General features: G+C 42.6%; 1 protein-coding gene across 1 annotated transcript in view; it reads right to left on the minus strand.

Moving 5' to 3' along the window:
• The window catches only part of csmd2 (CUB and Sushi multiple domains 2), a 573,225-nt gene that overhangs the window by 259,083 nt on the left and 293,245 nt on the right, over positions 1 to 20,897 (minus strand). The window contains 3 exon segments of the mRNA XM_033045391.1: positions 3,943 to 4,130; positions 6,344 to 6,482; positions 17,788 to 17,979. Coding sequence (XP_032901282.1) covers positions 3,943 to 4,130; positions 6,344 to 6,482; positions 17,788 to 17,979 — 519 coding nt within the window.

The raw sequence follows: 20,897 nt of genomic DNA on the forward strand, positions 1-20,897 counted from the left end.
AACCCATGGTACTCATTACTGTGGCACTTTATTTGCATGACAATTATTTACAGCATAACTCGGAGCTTTTTTGGGAATCATCCCCTGGCGTTGCAGTGACAACCACTTTTGTCTAACTCCACATCCTCTACACATCAGAGAAAGAAAACAGAAAGGGATACATTTATTTAGAGCTTTAAATAACCCCAGGATATCCCAAAGGTCTTTACAGTCCATGAAGTGATTTTTGAAGTGCCGTTTGTTTTATAACATGGAAACATGACAAATAATTTGTGTAAATCAAAGTCACTAAAACAGCAAAGCGATAATGATAATTAGTTTTATTGAAGTTGGTTGAAGCATTAATTTGCACTGGATACCAAAGATGGCATCCCGCTGTTCTTCAAAGCAGCAATGTGATCTATTTTATATCCACCTGAGAGAACAGCCAGGGCTCAGGCTGACAGAAGCTACATCCAATACAATCCAGTGTGTAGAAAGAAACTACAGATGCTGGCATATAACCGAAGATAGATGCAAATTGCTGGTGTAACTTAGCGGGTTAGGCAGCATCACTGGAGAAAATGGATGAGTGACGTTTCGGGTTGGGACCCTTCTTCAGACTGAAGTCAGCGTAATTGCATCTCAAGAATTTTCGGACATTCATTAAAAATGATCTAATAAACAGCGTGTGGTGTGACAGAAACTCAACGGTTATATTTTCATCGCAAGACTTCAGCGCATACCTGTTGCTCCCACATCTGTGTTTGTTCACTCGTGTGTTCACTCGTGTGTCAGACGACGTACTGCCTTCGTTTGCCACAGCCAGTGCCACATCTGTGCCTCTGTGGAGATCGCCCGCAGTGCATGCCTCTCCGTCGCAAGTCAGTAGGTGGGCCATTGTCTGTACCTCTCCACAGTTGCACTTGTCAGAGTTCGAGAGGCCCCACTTCTTCAGGTTGAGTCCGCAACATCCCACCAATGCGAAGGCGGTTTAGGGCTTTCCAGGTAGTATAAGGCAGGAGGTGTCCTGCTGCCATCTATTGTTTGGTTTTGGTGCCTGGTTCAGTTGGCTCTAGTTCCATGACGCTGTTCCGACTCTTCAGGCATTTCTTGGCATGTTGGTGATTGTGCAAGGGGTGATGGGGGTCTGTGTCCGCATTGAAGCTTTCTACTGCAGCTGCCCGATCACGTCTTTGAGATGGTTCGTCGATGCTTGCCAGCTTGTACAGATGTTCAACCTTTGTCGGCTTCAGGCATCCTGTGGTTTTCCTGCAGGCAGTGTTCAATGCAGAGTCCACCTTGCGTGCATGTTTAGAGGGGCTCCAGATGGGGCTTGCATATTCTGCCACTGAGAATCTGAGTGCACTGATAGAATAAGTCTTTGGAATACAGTACAACACATCGAGTGAAGAAAAGACCACGCTAAACAGGACACCGTATGAGACCTTGGAAGAGGACACAGGGAAGGATGCGTTTTTCAGTTTGTGGCTATATTTAGTCATGGAGCAAGGGGCAGCACAGTGACACGTTGGTAGAGCTGCAGTATTACAGCGTCAGAGATCCGGGTTTGATCCTGACTATGGGTGCTGTCGGTACGGAGATTGCACGTTCTCCCCGTGACCGTGTGGGTTTCCTTCAGGTGCTCTAGTTTCCTCCCACATTCCCAAGACGTGCAGGCTTGTAGGTTAATTTTCTTCTGTAATTGTCCCGAAGTGCGTCGGATTGAACAAGTGCATGGGTGATCATTGGTTGGCACAGACTTGGCGGACTGAAGGGTCCGTTTCCGCGTTGTATCTCTGAAGTAAATTTCAGAGAGGAGCCTCATCTGAGATAAATTTGTGCTTCATTGAATTCTGACACCTGCTACAGTCACCTACTCTTTGACAATAGACAATAGACAATAGGTGCAGGAGTAGGCCATTCGGCCCTTCAAGCCAGCACCGCCATTCAATGTGATCATGGCTGATCATCCCCAATTAGTACCCCGTTCTTGCCTTCTCCCCATATCCCCTGACTCCGCTATTTTTAAGAGCCCTATCTAGCTCTCTCTTGGAAGCATCCAGAGAACCTGCCTCCACGGCCCTCTGAGGCAGAGAATTCCACAGCTTTGGGATGCTGGTGTGATTTAACTACCATGAGTACCTTTAAATGATGCAGGCACTTGTAAAATTGAGGTGTTGTTGACACCACCAGCTGATCAGAATGGTCTACACATTGCAATCATGTTGATGAGCTGGAGGTACAAGGTTGATGTGATGCCTGCATCGGCTATGACAGATGATCAATGATTCTAAATAACAATTGCCTTCTCTGCCTTTGAGTTTGGCCTCTGCTTTATCCCATAGGCATTATTTGGTGTTTATGTCAAGTTAACTTCTCTTTAAATTGGCTTAGTCCCACTGACAGTTAGCCGGGGGCTCCAGAAATTACTGTGGCTAACTCGAATATGCTGGTCATTTTTGAACCTGTGCACAATGAAATGTAAGTGTGGACAGACAAGGTCAGTTGCTAGTGACCTGACCTCCCACTCCATCTCCAAAATGGCCACTGTGTCCAAGGACAATCTGTAACAAATTGAGCTGAAGGGGCCCATAAGACAGTGAAGCTGACCCCTCATCATGTGCTCCAACAGTGGTGGTGTATAACAGCAACAATAATTTCATTGGCTTTACTACCCTTCACTAAAAGATTTATTTAATTTTCAAAAAAATGAGTACACACAAGTTGGATGTGGTTTTCAATGTATCGTTGTTAAATGATTTTTAAAAAGAGTGTTAATTGTTTAAATGTTGTTCAAATGTCTCCAAAATACCTCTTAATATCAATTGCTTCCATCAGCGACCTAGCTGCCCCTCATCAATCACACTCAGAATTATCATAGGCGTGAGGCCAGCAGTTTGTTGGGAACTGCATGAACTCGAAAGGGAAATACAATCACGGGCATCACACGAGGGCTAAATGCAAGGTTCAGGACGGGTCCATCATGATCTGGCTCAATGTCATCACCATCAGAAAGTCAAATATATAATTCATGAAAGCTCCAGCGATTTGAAACAAAGCAAGTGGATCAGAATGGTTGTTAATGGGCCATTCCCAGTTCTGAATCGTTCTTATTGAAATAGGAGACTTGCTTCTTGTATGTTCAATGAACATGCCACTGGTGCATTGTTTCCCTATTGCCCATCTCATGTCATCAGAGACATTACATCGGTTGAATGCTTAACTGATTGAAAACCATTGCAGCAGTTTAAGAAAAAGATCAATGGTTTAATGGCAAGGATTTATTTCCTGACTTTGTCTATTATCAATCCTCACCCAAGAGAACAAAGAACAATCTGTTTTCAGTGAAGACTAAATAATCATTGTGTCACTTACCTTCTTAGATTCTAAGTTTGTTCTTCTTTCTCCCTGTCCACCAAGCTTTGGCATCCTATACCGGCACAACAACCTTCCCATCTTCATTCACAGAGAAACCAGGCCATGGTCATTGGTGCCGGCTCTGATTTATTCTGAACCTTTTCATGCTTCTTGTTTCCCTCTCCCCAGACTGTCACTCTGAAGATGGGTTTCGACCCGAAACATTGCCTATTTCTTTTCTCCAGAGATGCTGCTTGACCCGCTGAGTTACTCCAGTACGATGTGTGTATCTTTGGTATAAAACAGCTTCTGCAATTCCCTCCTACACAGTCCTTTTATCAGGTGGATATCACAAGCATTCTCTACCACTTCCTTTCTTTCAAGAGTAATTAACATACTATTCATACCCCAGAGTTTGCAGTTAGTATTATTTTTAAATGTACACATAATTTAAGGGAAATAATGAATTCAGGTGAGTGCAGATACTTGTTTTTTTTAATGCAAAGTTGCCCTCATCTGAATTGTCCACGGGATTTTGGTACAAGCAACACTTTTTTTTCATTATTTCTTACATAATAATCTGCTTGGAAGAAAATTAGTTACCCATATATTCGAGGACAAATCCCGTCATGCTGACTGAGGCATCGCTCCGAAAGGCCAGGAAGAGGTTGTTGGTGCTGCTCTCTATTCTGTCAGGCAGCTGCATGCCTTGGAAGCTCCCAATCAGAGGACTGAGAGAGTCTGATCCATCATAGATATGAAGGAAATCATAGCCCGGTTCCACATTGAAGCTGAAAGCAATGAGAAGGGATAACATTCAACATAATGTTTCAAATTAACTCAAAGATAACTGGGATATTTTAGAAGTCTGTTTAATGATTCAATTTGTGTTTGACAATTAGGCCAAAATCCCAGCAGCAGATGTTTTAATCTTTAGCTGTCACAACACATAAAAACATTACCCTTTCACCATTTGCCTTATTCAATTGTCAGGATTGCCATGAATATGACATGTGCATTTTTGGGAAGAAACTTAATTTGAATCTTTGCCTTTATTCATTTTCCCATTTACCATTGTTGGACACTATTCACTCCAATAAACTAAAACTTGGTCATTTCGCATGATCTTCCATCCAAAGATATAAAAGTGGGAGTGGGGTTGAGATATACATCTCGCTTAGGGTGACTGTGGTTCTTTTTTCACAATCAGTGACACAATTCAAAACTCTGTTGGGGAAAAAATAGATGCAGTAACTCTTAAAATGCTTTTACCATCTCTCAATATACACCTTTCTGCATCCATTGGGCAAAATAGATGAGAAAGAGCCATTCAACATGAAAGTCTCCAAATACAATCAAAGATTATTCCAGGTCCTTACACTTTAATTGGGGTCCTGTTTTAACGCTCAAAGAATTACAGAATGTGAAGTTTGCAAATAGGTTAGAATTTTAGCTTATTTTATTCAATTCTAATAACTTGCAGGACACAAATTGGTGAAATATTGGCTATCTGCACGTGATATTTTTGATTTTGCCCAAGTCTGACATGGCAGTAATAACTGGGGGGTCACCCATACTGCTCAAATCAATGTTTAGTGAGGTTTCAGCAGGAGATAATGCATGTGGCATCTACAGCATTGTAGGACGCAGACTCCTGGTGTGTAAAGGTCTTGGTGCCATCCTCCAGCTGCCTAGGAAACTACTACTCTGGCATTTCTTAATTAGCATGTTGAAAACCAGCATGACAGGACTGTGGTCATTAAAAATAGAACCACACCTTGGTATATCTGAGCAATGTTTTAACATGCAATTTAAACCTTTTTATATTTCTGCAGACATTTTTGATTTTTTTTTTAGACTTTGAGAGATGCAGCGTGGAAACAGGAACTTTGGACCACCGTGTCCACACCGACCACTGATCTCCCCGAACACTAGCACTATCCTACACACTAGAGAGAAAGTACTATTTGCAGAAGCCAATTAACCTACAAACCTCTACACTTCTGAAGTGTGGGAGGAAACCGGAGGACCCGGAGAAAATCCACATGGTCACATGGAGAACGCACAAACTCCGTACAGTTAGCACCCATAGGCAGGATCGAACACGGGTCTCTGGCGCTGTAAGGCAGCAACTCTATCACTGCGTCAATGTGCCGCCCTTGAATTTGCATTCATTAATTTTTTTAAATAAATAGTATTGCATGTTACATCTAGATGTGACATAGAGATGGTCACTTTTATCTTCAAAACTGAATTTGTGTACATAGCAGGGAATCTGTTCTTCAGCGTATGTGCTAAATTAATGATGGGGCCATGTAGCTGTATTGAACTTTGCTTCTGGTGTTTGAAATACTTAACATGAACAGAAAAGACAAAGCACTGCAGTGGCACTTTGGGCACCTGATCCAAATTGCATCATGCATTTCCTACAATGAATTGTCCATTTAAATCGTGTTCAGTACCCAGTATAAATTAGAAAAAAGAAATAATGGTGGACTGTCTAATATTTTAGAAGCAGTTCATCTGATGCATTTATCACAACATAAATCTAATGTTTCACTTTAATAGAAATCACAGCAAAGAAGGTAGCGGTAGAGTTGCCACCTTACAGCGCCGGAGACCTGGGTTTGATCCTGACTATGGGTGCTGTCTGTACAGAATTTGTACGTTCTCCAAGTGACCATGTGGGTTTTCTACAGGCGCTCCGGTTTCCTCCCTCACCCCAAAGATGTGCCGGTTTGTAGGTTAATTGGCTTCAGTAAAGATTGCAAATTCCCTGGTGCGTTAGGATAGTGCTAGTGTATGGGGATCACTGGATGGCGCGGGCACGGTGGGCCAATGGCCTGTTTCCGCGCTGTACCTCGAAACTAAACTAAACTAAATAACGTTATTTTTCTCATAGTGCCCACGTGGCTCTTCGGAAAATAAACACATTCTATTTTGCAATAAATTCCTAAACCCTCAAGCAATTGTTCTATCCTTTTACAATTACCTCACGACTTACCTTTGAAATGTCAGGGCAATAACATAATCAGGTGAAACCGTCACTCTCCAATCACACTCCTTGCCGTGAGGATAATCTTCTGGATAAACGGGAGATAAGATGATTCCCGTGGGCCAAGTCAGATTCCCTCCACAAGGAGCTGGGGAAAATGAGCAGGAATTATGGATTAGATTGTCTCCTTAACTTCATTAAATGAGTAAAAGTCAAACTGTTGGGTTAAAAGTAAAACATTTTAAGTAATGATTCACCACGATATTTCAAGTTAGGCTGCTCACACTTTTAGTGCAGATTAGTATTCAGGCCGCTAGATCAACAGCTGGCTTTACCTGTGCAAGAATTATTTCCCCTGGTTATTCCATGGCAACTCTCCATAACATTTCGAAAAGGCAGTCTCTTTGCATGCTGCAATTAATTAACTAATTCCGTGGGCACTAATTGCCCTTCAGCGCCTTATAGGATTGAGAGAGAGAGAAAGAGTGTGTGTGTGTGTGTGTGTGTGTGTGTGTGTGTGTGTGTGTGTGTGTGTGTGTGTGTGTGTGTGTGTGTGTGTGTGTGTGTGTGTGTGTGTGTGTGTGTGTGTGTGTGTGTGTGTGTGTGTTCAAGAGTGTGTTCGAGAGCGTGTTTCAGAGTGCGTGAGTGTGCGGGTGAGTGTGAATGTGAGAGTATGTGTGTGAGAGTATGTGTGTGACTGTGTGAGTGAGTGTTAGTTACTCAGTGACAAGCATGCCCAGCAAGCTGTATTGTTCAGGATATATTATTGCAGTTACAAAAAAACACTAGGGCCATTATCGACAAAATTAGGACCCCAGGCTCTATTGCAGACTGCTTCCGAAAACTGTTCACATCTTCTGTATGTCAATTCTATTGTTTCCCACCAACCTCTTTAGTGGTAAATCACAAAGTATATCCCCATACCGACCTGGAGTTTAATCTATCTTGCTTATTAGTTTACAAAAGAAAGTCAAATGCTGACAAATGGGGATATCCTCAGACAAGATACCTCTGTAGGGAGCAGTTAAAAAACCTGTCCCTTGCAATGAATGGTCGGGTTTGCCATAAGCAGAAAATGTCCACCATAATTAGTACCTCACAAGCCTCCCAACAGAGTTAGTGTTGGATCAGTGAAGACTATCATCTAGAATCTCATTCCCAGTGGCTTCACTTCAGCTACATTTAGTGGGATTAAGTTCTACCACTCTATGTCCAGCAGTAAAAAAACAAACTAAATCCCGCACAGTCGCGGCAAACTGTGAACTGTACACAAAATCAATGTGGCAAATTCTCAGATTTATATGCAAATTCCAATGGTTGGATGAAATTGTTGCCCAAAGTCTTTGAGCCAAATTAATCAAATTAATACAGATGGAGGTCATTCAGCCCATTAATTCAATGCCAGCTCCCTAAAACAGTCCCATCAGTCCCACCCCCTTCTCCTTTGCCATAAAACCCTAAATCAAAATTTCCATTCCCCTTTCTCCTAAGTACCATCAATATCTCTCATTCCCGACTCTCAGTCTTAAGAAGGGTCTCAACCCGAAACATCACCTATTTCTTTTCTCCAGAGATGCTGCCTGACCCGCTGAGTTACTCCAGCTTTTTTTGTCTGTCTTCACCCAAAAAAAATTCTCTCTTATACTGTGTGCCCATCATCTCTTCTTTTATTATTTTGCATATAGTAGCTGATAATCTATCACACTGATTGACCCGCAAACACTTCCTTAGGAGGAAATTGTAGCAGCTTAAACCCATGCGGTTACAGGATGAAGGTGCAACTTCATACAGACAGTAAACATGGTCAGGATAAAATACAGGTCCACCAAATTGTAATGCAGCAATACTGTTACTGTGTTCTGCCACCCGAAATAATTCTGGAAATAATTTAACAAAAAAATGCTTAAGTCACTTTAGCACTTAAAATGATTGCCTCACTGCAAATTGCTTACTGTGTACATAACTAAACATATTTAACCTGCGATTGAGAAAAACAGAGAATAAGTAATTTTGCAACATTTGCAAAAACATTTAAATCCTATAATACTTATTTTAATAAAAAGATCATTAAGTTTCATAAAATGCTGATTGAAATATTAAAAACAATTTTAAATTACACAAGTGACGTTCTATATAAGGCACTATTCTGTGTGCGAAGAGAAGAATAAACCTTTCATCACATTTATCTTGAAATCACTCTAAGATATCTCAAAATATAATCAGTGAATGTTGGAATGCAGAAAGCTCTCTGTAAATTACTTTACCAACACTCAAAATGACATTAAGATATCTCCCTATAATAATTTCACTTGCCAAATAACTCAGCTAGCTCATCTCTTGCATGCAGGCCTGTGCAATCATCATTCAATTTCAATCAACATGTGCAAATTTATGACGTCCTGCAATTCAGTTTGACATAACCATATAGACAAGTTGACAAGCATCTTCCCTGCAGATTACAGATTCAAATAGAGATACCGATCATTTGTCATTGATTGCTGCTTCAATTTCAGCCCAGATATTTAGTGGATAAAAATTTCATCTTTCCAGTTTCTGCAAATATTAAGAAGCAATTCCAATCCATGATATGAGTCCATGGCAAAAATCCACTCGTTGATTTTGCTCAGAATGCCACTGAGCTGTTCGCATCTAATGAGGAACAGTGGAGGCACTGTGGCACAACAGTTGAGTTGCTGCTTTATAGCGTCAGAGACCTAAGTTCAATCCCGACTATGGGTTCTGTCTGTATGGAGTTTATACATGCTCCCTGTGACCATGTGGGTTTTTTTTCAAGGGGCTCTAGTTTTGTCCCACATTCCAAAGACATGCAGGTTTGTAGGTTAATTGGCTTATGTAAAATTGTTCCGAGTGTATAGGATGGAACTAGTGTACGGGTGATTGCAGGGCCTGTTGCCACGAAAGGGCTGCATAGTGGCGAAGCCGAAGGGTTCCTGCCTTACAGCACCAGAAACCCGGGTTTGATCCGGGTGCTATCTGTACGGAGTTTGCACATTTCCCTCGTTGTTTCTCCAGGTGCTCCGGTTTCCTCCCACACTCCAAAGGCGTAAAGCTTTGTAGGCTAATTGGCTTCAGTAAAAATTATAAATTGTCCACTGTGTGTAGGATAGTGTGAGTGTACAGGGTGATTGCTGGTCGGCACAGATTTGGGGGGGGCCAAAGAGCCTGGTTCTACATTGTATCTCAAAAGGCTAAAGTAAAGTCTCAACTCCTTAATGAGGGAAGGGCTAAGTAAAGCAAGTGTTAAGAATTGATGGTGCCCTTCCAGTGGCGAGACAATGTTGTGGGCAGCTGAGAATTGGAAACTTGGAAAGGAATGAATGTGACCGGGGTGTGCTTGATGCCGACCATTGTTTGATAAATTGCTGCAGTGCAGCAGCTGACAACTAATTTACAATGATTCCTAAAGAGGACCATATGGTACAGCAGAAGTGCCCAAACTTTTGAGCTTAGAGGGCTATTTTCAGGTTAGGGAAGAAGCTCATGGATCAGAATTGCTGCCAGCACATCTATGCACGTGATGCCCCAGCTGTTAGGAATCTGTAATGTTGTCAAGTGGAAAGCAACATTCATTTGAGGACATTTGTGCACAATTATAGCATCAATGAGGTCCATTGAAAGCACTGAAGCAAGTCTTAATTGGAAGGTTGTTGCTGATTCAGCATTGTCTATATGGGCTGCTGATGCAGAATCCAAGCTGTCCTGCTCTCTTGCTCGATGCACTCCTCACATTCCCAATTATTTCTGATATCCTGAATCCCACGCCACAAACAGCAATCTGGACAATCGATCAGCAACTCAAACCCTGATTCACTCTATCAGCAAGTCCAATGCAAACCCTTTCCTGCCTTCAACATACAATTGAAATACTCGCACGTCTGGAAAGTTCACTGTCCAGCAACAGAGAATGGTCTCGACCTAAAATGTCATCCAATCTTCCTCTCCAGAGATGTTGCCTGTCCCGCTGAGTTACTCCAGCATTTTGTGTCCCTCACCCTGACCACACTCTCCTTAGCACTTGCACAATCCTATAATGCTTTCTAGACCATACATCCTCCCCTGCACAACCGTACTCCCAACACCTCTCACCCTGTCTGATTGTCGCTCCACCTCCCTACCTCTGCTACCTTTGCAGTAACAATGGTTTGTGGCAGAACAGATTATTTTATCTCTTGTACATCTTGGGGTTTCACGTGCAGTAAAATAACAGAGACCTTGCAAATGGCCAGTCCAATAGTTGCTGCAGGTCAAATAGTTTATACGTCACAGCTGAATGTACCCAGGCATGTGTATAGTAGTAATCATTGAGCGAGCTTGGTAGCAATGCTTATGGCAATAGATTTCTTCAAAGTGTTCTCGTGGTAAACCACACAATCAAACCTTTCATTGATGATTTTTTAAAAAATCAGGTATTGCAGAAAATCTGATAAAATTTAACAAAATTGCAAGACACGGAATTGACCTGAAGTAAAGAAAAATTCTACTTTCAAGTTTGAAACCTGTGACTGGTGTTGCTTTTGAAATGGCCGTGATGTTCGATTGAATTAAAAAAACAGATTGTGATGAGCATTAAAAATAGCAGAACAGTACAGCTATAAAGTAGGCGAATCCACAGGAGCAGTGAGACATCTAGCAAATGCTTTTTCGCAGGTCGAGTAGCAAGTTTTATATGAAATATTGAGCAAGGATGAGGAAATAAATATTTTTTCTTTGTATTTAAATTGCATCCAGTATTGCCAGTTAAATTGTTATCTTTGCAGTTCCCTATCATGGAGCTATCATGATAGTTTCCTAGCATGGCATACTGCCTTATAGTGCCCGGGTTCGATCCTGACTATGGGTGCTGTCTGTATGGAGTTTGTACATTCTCCCCGTGACCACGTGGGTTTTCTCCGGGTGCTCCGGTTTCCTTCCACACTCGAAAGGCGTACACGTTTGTAGTTTAATCGACTTCAGTGAAGATTGTAAAATGCCCCAGTTGTGTAGAATAATATACGGGGATTGTTGGTCTACATGGACTCAGTGGGCCATAGGGCTTGTTTCTCTGCTGTTTCTCTAAACTAAAGTGAAAGCTGCAGACAGAAGAACACGTGGATAAATTAACACAGCCATCGCCTGCATCCATCCCCTGTGTTTGTTCCAGCATTCGGTGAGATCATGGGCAATCTGTTCACCTACTCCACTAACTAGCCATTGTTCCATATCCCTCACACTGCTAAGTGAAGAAAAGCATCAAACTCAATGTTTTAAATTGAGTCAGCATTCTTGGACTTTTGTGTTCTAATCTTCTCTTTGTCTGAGAATGGTGATAAGGGGAGAATGTGTTGTGCCAGCAATTGCTACAATTTTTGTTTCGCAGAACACCAGTGATTATAATAGCAACTGACAGAGTGAACTTTTAACTGAAACTGTCAGTTACCTGCAATTTTAGGCAATTTCTTAAGTCTTTGATCAGATATGATCGTATTTAGAATGAAAATCCTGGGGCAGACACAATATTTAGAAAAAAAACCTTCAAAGTAAGTGAGTAGTATGAATACAGGGAGAATGCAGTGGAATTGCAGAAACTCGACATATTTCACGTGCTGCAGTGGGAGATAAGTGCAATTCATCACCAGAAGCATTCAGCTCTATTTTCTGGAAGCAGTGTAGGCAAAGACAGAGGAAATAGAAAGAGTGACTCGAAAATATCCTTATTTACTGTCAGTCAAGCAAGAATTATTGAAAATAGAATTGTTTTGTTGAAGCTGATAGCATACACCTAGAATCATAAAATCAAGTTCATTACTGACACAAGGAACTGGTGATCATTCTCAAAGAGTAAAGGGCCTGTCCCACGAGCATGCGACTCCATGCGGCAAGCGCGGCCTAAAGGGCCTGTCCCACGAGCATGCGACTCCATGCGGCAAGCGCGACCTAACGTGGTCGCTTGAGCCGTATGGCCTCGCGGGGCCGGTCCCACTTTGATCGCCGGAGCTGTATGGAGTTGTGCGGAGCTGGTCCCGACATCGCGAGCAGCTCCGAAAAACTGACCGTGTTCACAAATTCTGCGTGGCGACGGCCTGCCGGCCCGCAGCCGCCTCAACGCCGTACGCACCACCTCGATGCCGTACGTCACGCGCGAACTTCCTGCGGAATTCGCTCAAACTTCATGTCACTCACTCGACCTCCGCGTACCCACCGCTTCTGGTTTGTTCTCGCTTGCCGCATGCAGTCGCATGCTCGTGGGGCAGGCCCTTTAGGTCGCGCTTGCCGCATGCAGGTCGCATGCTCGTGGGACAGGCCCTTAACAAGCATTACGCTAAATTGACTCATGTCACTAACCAGCAAAAATGTTGAATCTTAGATAGACACAAAATGCTGGAGTAACTCAGCGGGTTAGATAGTATCATTGGAGAAAAAGAATGGGTGATGTTTCAGATCGGGACCCTTCTTCAGACTCAATCTGTAGTCCAGTGTGAAGAAGGGTTCTGACCTGAAACGTCACCCATGCTTTTTCTCCCGAGATGCTGCCTGACCCGCTGAGTTACCCCAGAACTTTGTGTCTCTCTTCAGTTTAATCTTAGTTTTATTCTGCTTTTAAACTGATGACTATTAATTAATCTGAGCAAACATCCATCAATAGATGTAGCAAGGTCTAGATATATCTAATAGCATTACCCTGAATTCCTTTAATACTTGATCATGCTTGGGGAATTGAAGGAGCAGTGAAATAACTGGATAAAAGCAACACTGTTTATAACCCTGGATTGTAGTGAGGGAGGGAGGGAGGCAGGTGTATGAACATGTGTCGCAGGGGAAAGTGTCAGGATCAGGCAGGGTGGGTACAAAGCGATGAGTGGACTTGAAGTCACAGAGGGAGTGGTCCCTGCAAAAGGTGGAAGGGGTGAGGAGGATGGAATAATAGAACATAGAATATACAAGATAGGCATCATGAAGCAGCTTGTGGAAATGACAGAAGATGTGTTGGATGCAAAGGCTAGAAGAGGGGAATGTGAGGACCAGGGGAAGTCTATCTTTGTTCTGTTTCGAGGGAGGTAGGCTGATAGCTGAAGTCTGTGAAGGGAGGAAGTATGAGAGAGGGTTTCATCAAACACAGTGGAAGGGAAGTCATGTTCCCTGAACATGGAGGACATTTCATAGTCCTAGAATGAAAGACCTAATCTTGAGAACAGATGCAGCAGAGATGGAGAAACTGGGAGAAATGTATAATTATGGCTCTGTTCAGACCAGATATTGTCCTGAATCCAGATCCAGGAAGTTACCCACAGTGGTTCAACTCAGAAGAGAAAGTACCATCAAACAAGGCAGTTAAAATAAAAATATCAATTGATCTTGAAACCCAAGATAAAACTGAAGATAGACACAAAACGCTGGAGTAACTCAGCGGGACAGACAGCATCTCTGGAGAGACGGAATAGGTGCCATTTTGGGTTGAGACCCTTCTTCAGACTGAGAGTCAGAGGAGAGGGAAACTAGAGATACAGAAGGGTAAGGTGTGAAAATGACAGATCAAAGCAGACGGTGATCAAGGAAATGTAGAATGGTTCATTGGTTGTTGAGGGGAAGTTGACAACGAGGCATACAATCAGTAAAATTAATCAGGAGGACAGTGAAACCAGTCAGAGAACTAGAGTGGGGAAGGGACAGAGGGAGGGGAAACGCAAGGGTTACTTGAAGTTGGATATATTCATACAGCTGGGTTGTTAGCTGCTGAGATAAAACTTGTGATTCGGTACTCATGTATTATTCAATTATACAAATCTAAATAGAAGCTGAGTCAAAAAGAACCTAGAGCACAATGGCACTGCTGGTAGAGCTGCTACCCAGCTCCAGAGACCTGGGTTCAACCGTGACCTCAGGTGCTGTCTGTGTGGAGTTTGCCCTTTTCCCCGACAACAGCCGAGGTTCCCTTTGGGTGCCCTTCCGTCTTTCAACATTTTGAAGGAGTTTAGGTTAACTGGCCACTGTAAATAGCCTTGGTGTGTCAGAGAGAGGTATTAAGAATGTAAGGAGAATAAAAAATGGGATTAATATAGGATTATTAGAAAGTGGGTTATTGATGGTTGGTGAGGATCCAGTGGGCTGAAGGGTCGGCTTCTATGTTGTATGACTCCATGACTTTCCCTGGATTAACTCCAGTCAGCAAGCAAACCCTATGTGCTATATTGTCTCTACATGTAACATGCATGGGATTGAAGCATTCATTACATTATGCTCATATTCCCAGGTTAACTAAAAGCAGTTCCTTCAGAGATTGGGAACGAGTGAGAGAGGCAGATGACTTATGTATATGGTCTCTGTGGGCTATTGTATATGGCTTTTGTATATGGTCTCGGTGGACTATTTCAATACACTTTGTTACTCAATCTGGGATTGTATTTACGTATGGTGGTAGTTTACTGAACCGTATGCAAAAAAATAATTTCACCGCACCTCGGTACATGTGGTAATAAAGAACCATTGTAGCACACTTATGCTCTCTAAGGATTTCTCCAATTTAAAACAAGTGAAAGTCCTATATGTTGCAGTGTAATTAGTTGATGTCTTTAATGAAGAATGAAAACTGTAGAACATTGAACCTTTTCTATTCCAAATGCAGATAAGGTTGACTATAAATGCGTTTTGCAACATCAAACACATCGAAACAGCCAGAATTAAGGTAGGAAGGAAATCCACTGCAAACATAATACTAGAACATCATGGCAATCCTGTGGCTGACAAACCTAATGATAAACTGAGAGATATGCCATGGGCAAGGTTGCAATTCCAATTTCCATTCTTCCCACGCTGATAACAAGGTCAAGTCCTGAAGAGATCTAAAGCACATTCAATGAAAGCAGAATGCACAACCATTATCAGAATGCAATGATGCTTTCAGCATATTGCTTTCATCGGCTGTAGATTTGAAGGAAGCACAGGTTCCATGAATCACTCAGCTAACTGACATATAAGGATGCAGAATGATGTTGCCTCAAATCCCATAACCAAACTGATGACAAAGACAAGCATCAGAAACAGCCCTCAAAGCAGTACTAATAATTTAGTATACAATACATGGATGACAAAAAAGCTCAGATTGAAGTAGACCCATCACCAAGCAGGAGATAGACACAAAAAGCTGGAGTAACTCAGCAGGTCAGACTGCATCTCTGGAGAAAAGGAATATGTGGTGTTTCGGGTCGAGACTCTTCATCTTTACTCCAGCCGGCCACTACCTCAGCACCTTCTGCCGGCCCGCTCGCCCACCAGCCAGGGTGTCCTTCGGCACAGGCGCAACCGGTGGAGGTGGTGGTTAGTGGGTAGCTACTGGGCGGAAAGCTGGCTGCTCCGTCCCGGGCTCTCTCTCACTCTCTCTCTCTCTCTCTCTCCCCGTTATGTGATCTCCCTGAGCCAGGAAGTCCACGTGTCTCAGACCTGAACTGCACAGCGCATTGTGCGACAGGCGAATATGGAGGCTCCCCAGTCCTCATTGCCTTCAAGGAGTTTCATATCTTCCTTTCTACTGACTAAACCAAACCCTTCTTCTTCTTCTTCTTCTTGCGTATGGCGCGCACAGCCCAAAGTTGTAGGACAACTTGTTCTATTTGATCTTATTTTATTGTGTTGATTGCATTTGTCAAAACAGGGCGGACCACATGAAGGTTGCAATCTCCCACCCCAACCAAACCCTTCATCCTGTCCCACCAGCCTTTTTTCAAAATTTAGCGACTCAAAATGGGGGTGCATCTTCAACGCAGGTGCGTCTTTATTGCCGGGAAATACGGTACTTTTTTTTAATGCACGAACTCTGGAATTATAATGAAGTTTACAAAACCACAGAACACCGTACCACCTCACAAATACTAGTGCATGAACATTTAATTATTAGTATATAAACATTAACATGAATTATTCAGAAATAGCTGAAGACCATCAAGAAAATACAAGATCCCAAAAGGTCCCAAGAGCCCAAAACAATGTTCTAGGTGCGGTTTGGAAGATTAATTCAAGATGTGTTTAAATTTGTGTAATCGGAACGGAATAATGCAACTAACTTGATGCGTTTACAGATGTAATAATGAATAAATTAACAAATCCCAAAGCATTGCTGGTTTAAAAATGAAGCAAGCAAGTTTGGAAAATAAATCTCCTAATTCATGAAACTATTCCTTCCAACAAACAGGCAAAGGGGAAAATTGACTCTCTATGAGCGAAACAGATTTGGACAGACGGGGGGGATGGAGCATCTCTGGGCCTGTCTCACTTAGGCGACTTGTTAGGCGACTGCAGGAGACTTTGCAGTCGCCACATGGTCGCCACAAGTTCGCCGGTGGTTGCCGGGGAGTCGCCTTCATGGTCGTGACGAGTTCCCACATTTTGGGAACAAGTCGCGACCTCAATATGGTCGCCGAGAATGTTTCAACATGTCGAAAAATTAGCAGCAATTAGAATTAAGCCGCTATGGAGATTAGCGAGAATTCTCGAGCCGTAGGTGGGTCGCGAGGAGGACCTAGTGGGTTGCCAGGAGGTCGAAGGTTCTCAGAGGTTCTCGTAAGTTGGAGCCGGTGCTGACTGGTGTATTTCATTGGCTCATTGGGGGGAAAAAAAAGGTAAGCAGTAGTTTTCAGAACCAAGGAACCGACTGGTAATGTTAAATGTCCGCCGAACTTCACAGCCGTGTATCTCTGGCTTCTTAAAAGTTGTCTCCACTCCTTCTCCCCCCTTTCTCCCCCCCTCTTTCAAAGGACTTACCATAAACTGTGCTTTAGCTGTCTTAATTACCTGTTCATCGTGGTGTGTGTCTGTATCACCTTGGCTTTGCACCGTGGGAATTTTTTACACAGTGCTCCCCCGCTTGCCCTGGCGTGTGCGTGTGCGTGCGTGTGCGTGCGTGTGCGTGCGTGTGCGTGTGTGTGTCCCACTCCGACAGTTGCCGTTTCAATTCCCGGTTTTTCAGGCGACTGCCGGCAACTTAACAATCGTCGGCAGACCGCTGAAAAATCACCTAAGTGGGACAGGCCCATAAGTCTACAAATATGAGAAGGCTGGGATAGAACTCAGAAAATAATTAAAGTAGATGGGGTTAGGCTATTTTTAGTTTTGTTCGTGATTTGCTGCATTCAATTTAATGAGGATGCTATTAGCAACGAACCTCACTTAAAGAGATCAAAGACTTGATTTTCTCATTATGTATATTTCACCACTTCCTTAACATTAACAATTAGCTAATAGGCATATATTTTCAGCAGCATGATCTTCCTTTCAAGACACTAATATTTTCACTGATCATTCCGACTCGTAAATTTCATTATCAGGTTAATCCTTTTAAAAATGAAATAACATTAGCTTGGAAAAAAATACATTTCAATGTTGGAATCATTGGTACAAATGTCAGGTAAAAAAACCCCACTGTCAATAAATTGAAATACACAAAAGCTGATAAAAATCCATACCTATACATGCTGGAGGGTCAGGCTGCCAGAAGAACCTATTGTCAATCTGCACGCACGTGATTGTTGACTCCCCTTGCAAGGCATAGCCAGGATCACACTGAAATACAATGGAATCTTCGGGCTCCCTGCTGTCTCCACTTCGACTCCCATTTTGAGGAAATCCAGGATCATTACATGATGTAGCTGTGGAAACTAAAACAGTTTGCAGTGTTTAAATATCTTAAACCAAAATACCACAACAATTATTGTAAATACTATTTAACCCACGTAATTGTTAATTACTATATCTACTTTTACACCTTGGCAAATGTACACCACAAACAGATTGGTTGTTAAAATTGATAACTGATTTTATCATCTCATTTATGTTGGAGCAGATTGTTTGCCACTGGTTTAGTTTAGTTTAGAGATACAACTTAGATTAAGACCCTTCAGCCCACGACCCACGGCGACCAGCGATCCCTGTATACCAGCACTATCCTACGCACTAGGGACAATTTGCAATTTTACCAATCAATTGTCCTACAAATCTGCACACCCCCTCCTGCCCTCCACCAAGACATTAAAATAAACAGTATGAAATTGAGAGCCAAGGACAGATTCCTGAGGTCGCCCATCGGTTCCATATTTTCAACCTGAATAAGACCCACTTATTCCAATGTTGTGTGTTTCTATGTGATAACCAGTTTACGATTTATTTTTTTCCCATTTGATTTTCATCCATAAGAATTTCACACAGCTAATAGTGGGTCGGTGGGCATTGACCAGATGATATAGACCAAGTTCACCTGCAATGTTTCAAAAAGGATAATGTATAAGAAATGGCACCACTCCATGCATCCTTGACATAATACTTGGGTTGTGCTCAAAATGGAATTGCCCAGTTAAATTTCAATTAATGTAATTCTGCCAGGAAATGGTTGCAAAAAAACCCAATTCACTCTGGTTTCACGTAAAGTGCAATGCAATTAAATGTCTGGGAAATTAGTGGTATCAAATTCGTATTTTTCTTTATCCTAAAGAGGTCACAGTTCTCTTTAGACTTTAGACATACAGCATGGAAATTGGTCCTTCAGCCCACCAAGCCCATCTCTGATCAGCATTCACCCCATACACTAGCACTTTCCTACACACTAGGGTCAATTTACAATGTACAGAAGCCAATTAACCTACAGACATGTAATCTTTGGAATGTGGGAAGAAACGGAGCGCCCAGAGATTTTCTGGCAACTGGTGGTCACAGGGAGAACGTGCAAACTCTGTACAGACAATACCCATGGTCAGTATCGAACCCGGGTCTCCGGAGCTGAATGGCAGCAACTTTACCGCTGCACCACTTTGCTGCACCTGTTGTGCTTTTGAATTTTCTTAGATGTGTTCACAACTCAAGATGGTCAAGCACAGAAAATTATACACCTGATTTTTTAAAGGATTTTAACTGAAAAGGTATGCACTTATTTTTATTAAATTTACTATCTCCACATGCCTATTCTGCTATTTCCACACGGCATACACAGCTTAGCACAGTTGTTGGTTCTTTCCAGCTCTGTTTGTGCTAATTTGCTGGTGGATTTTTAAGCCTCTGTTCATGTAGCTTGCAGCTGTTGCTCCTGCTGGTCGAACCTCTTGCGGAGATGAATCCCAACACCAGGCATGGTCCATCTTTGAGTTAATCATTCACAGCTGGCACACCATTTGCAAGCACACATTGTCGAGAACACAATATAAATGATTTTATATACAAATGGTTGGTAAGCAAGATATCCAACATATCATACTACTGTGAACTTCATTTATTGCTTTCCTTTTCTTTCTCCATGTGTATGCATGACTGTGTTTGCAGTGAGGCAGCAATCTGGAGAAGATTCAGATGGTTCACTACAACTTTAAGTTTCATTGCTGTACAATTTATAACGGAGATGAGGAAACACTTTATCACCCAGAGAGTTGTGAGTCTGTGGAATTCTCTGCCTCAGAGGGTGGCGGAGGCCGGTTCTCTGGATACTTTCAATAGAGAGCTAGATAGGGCTCTTGACGATAGCGGAGTCAGGGGATATGGGGAGAAGGCAGGAACTGATTGTGGATGATCAGCCATGATCACATTGCTGGCTTGAAGGGCTGAATGGACTACTCCTGCACCTATTGTCTATTGTCTAATCTGATGCATCAACTTGTCAAACTGGTTTTCCTGACAATTTGTCCTGAAAAAAGATTCTTCACATTTCCCTGTGGAGCAGAGTGTGTTTTTGTCTTTAGTCCAAGAAACTGGTGCTCAATCCTGACCTTCTGAGCTGTCTCTGCAGCGTTTGCACGTTCTCCCAGTGACTACACAGGTTTCCACCGGGCACTCGTGTTTCCTCCCTGACCCCAAAGACTTGCTGGTTGGTAGGCAGTGTATTAGAGGCGGTGATTAAAGAATCGGAGAATTTAATTAGCGTGCAAGGGAGAAAATATTTTGCGGAATAGGACAAGACAATGGGACTGCACTGAGAGCAGATATCGACATGACGGGCTATATATGTAGAAAGGCAGATGCTGGTGCATACTGAATTCAGGCACAAAGTAATGGAGTAACTCAGCAGGCCAGTCAGCATCTCTGGTTAAAATAATGCGTGACATTCCGGGTCGGGATCCTTCTTCAGACTGAAGGGTCCCGACCTGAAACGTCACCCATCCCTTTTCTCCAGAGATGCTGCCCGACCCGCTGATTTACTCCAGCACTTTGTGTCTATGATGGGCTAAATGGCCCTTTGTATTTGAAAGCAATATGAGAAATATTCATGGTGCCTCATAAATGTAATGCAGAGAACATTTCCTTCAGTGCTCTAGGATTTAAAATTGATTTAGGCAAGAATAAACCATGTTTACAATGATTGGAAGGTCACATCATGTCTTTCATTGGATTCAATCAGTTTGTTACGAAGACATCTTTTCTGCATTACAGGCATTTCGAGGTTGTCATTCCCAATTCCCTATTTGCCATCCTCTTTGTCATTCAAGGGATTTTGGACCATGTCACTTGGGGCTGCCATAATTTGACACTCTCAGGTCAACTCAGCCATACTCCAGCACATGGTGTTTTGTGAGTCACCAGGGGTCACCGTTTAAGA

Source organism: Amblyraja radiata, chromosome 27 (assembly GCF_010909765.2).
Source record: "Amblyraja radiata isolate CabotCenter1 chromosome 27, sAmbRad1.1.pri, whole genome shotgun sequence".
Taxonomy (NCBI): domain Eukaryota; kingdom Metazoa; phylum Chordata; class Chondrichthyes; order Rajiformes; family Rajidae; genus Amblyraja; species Amblyraja radiata.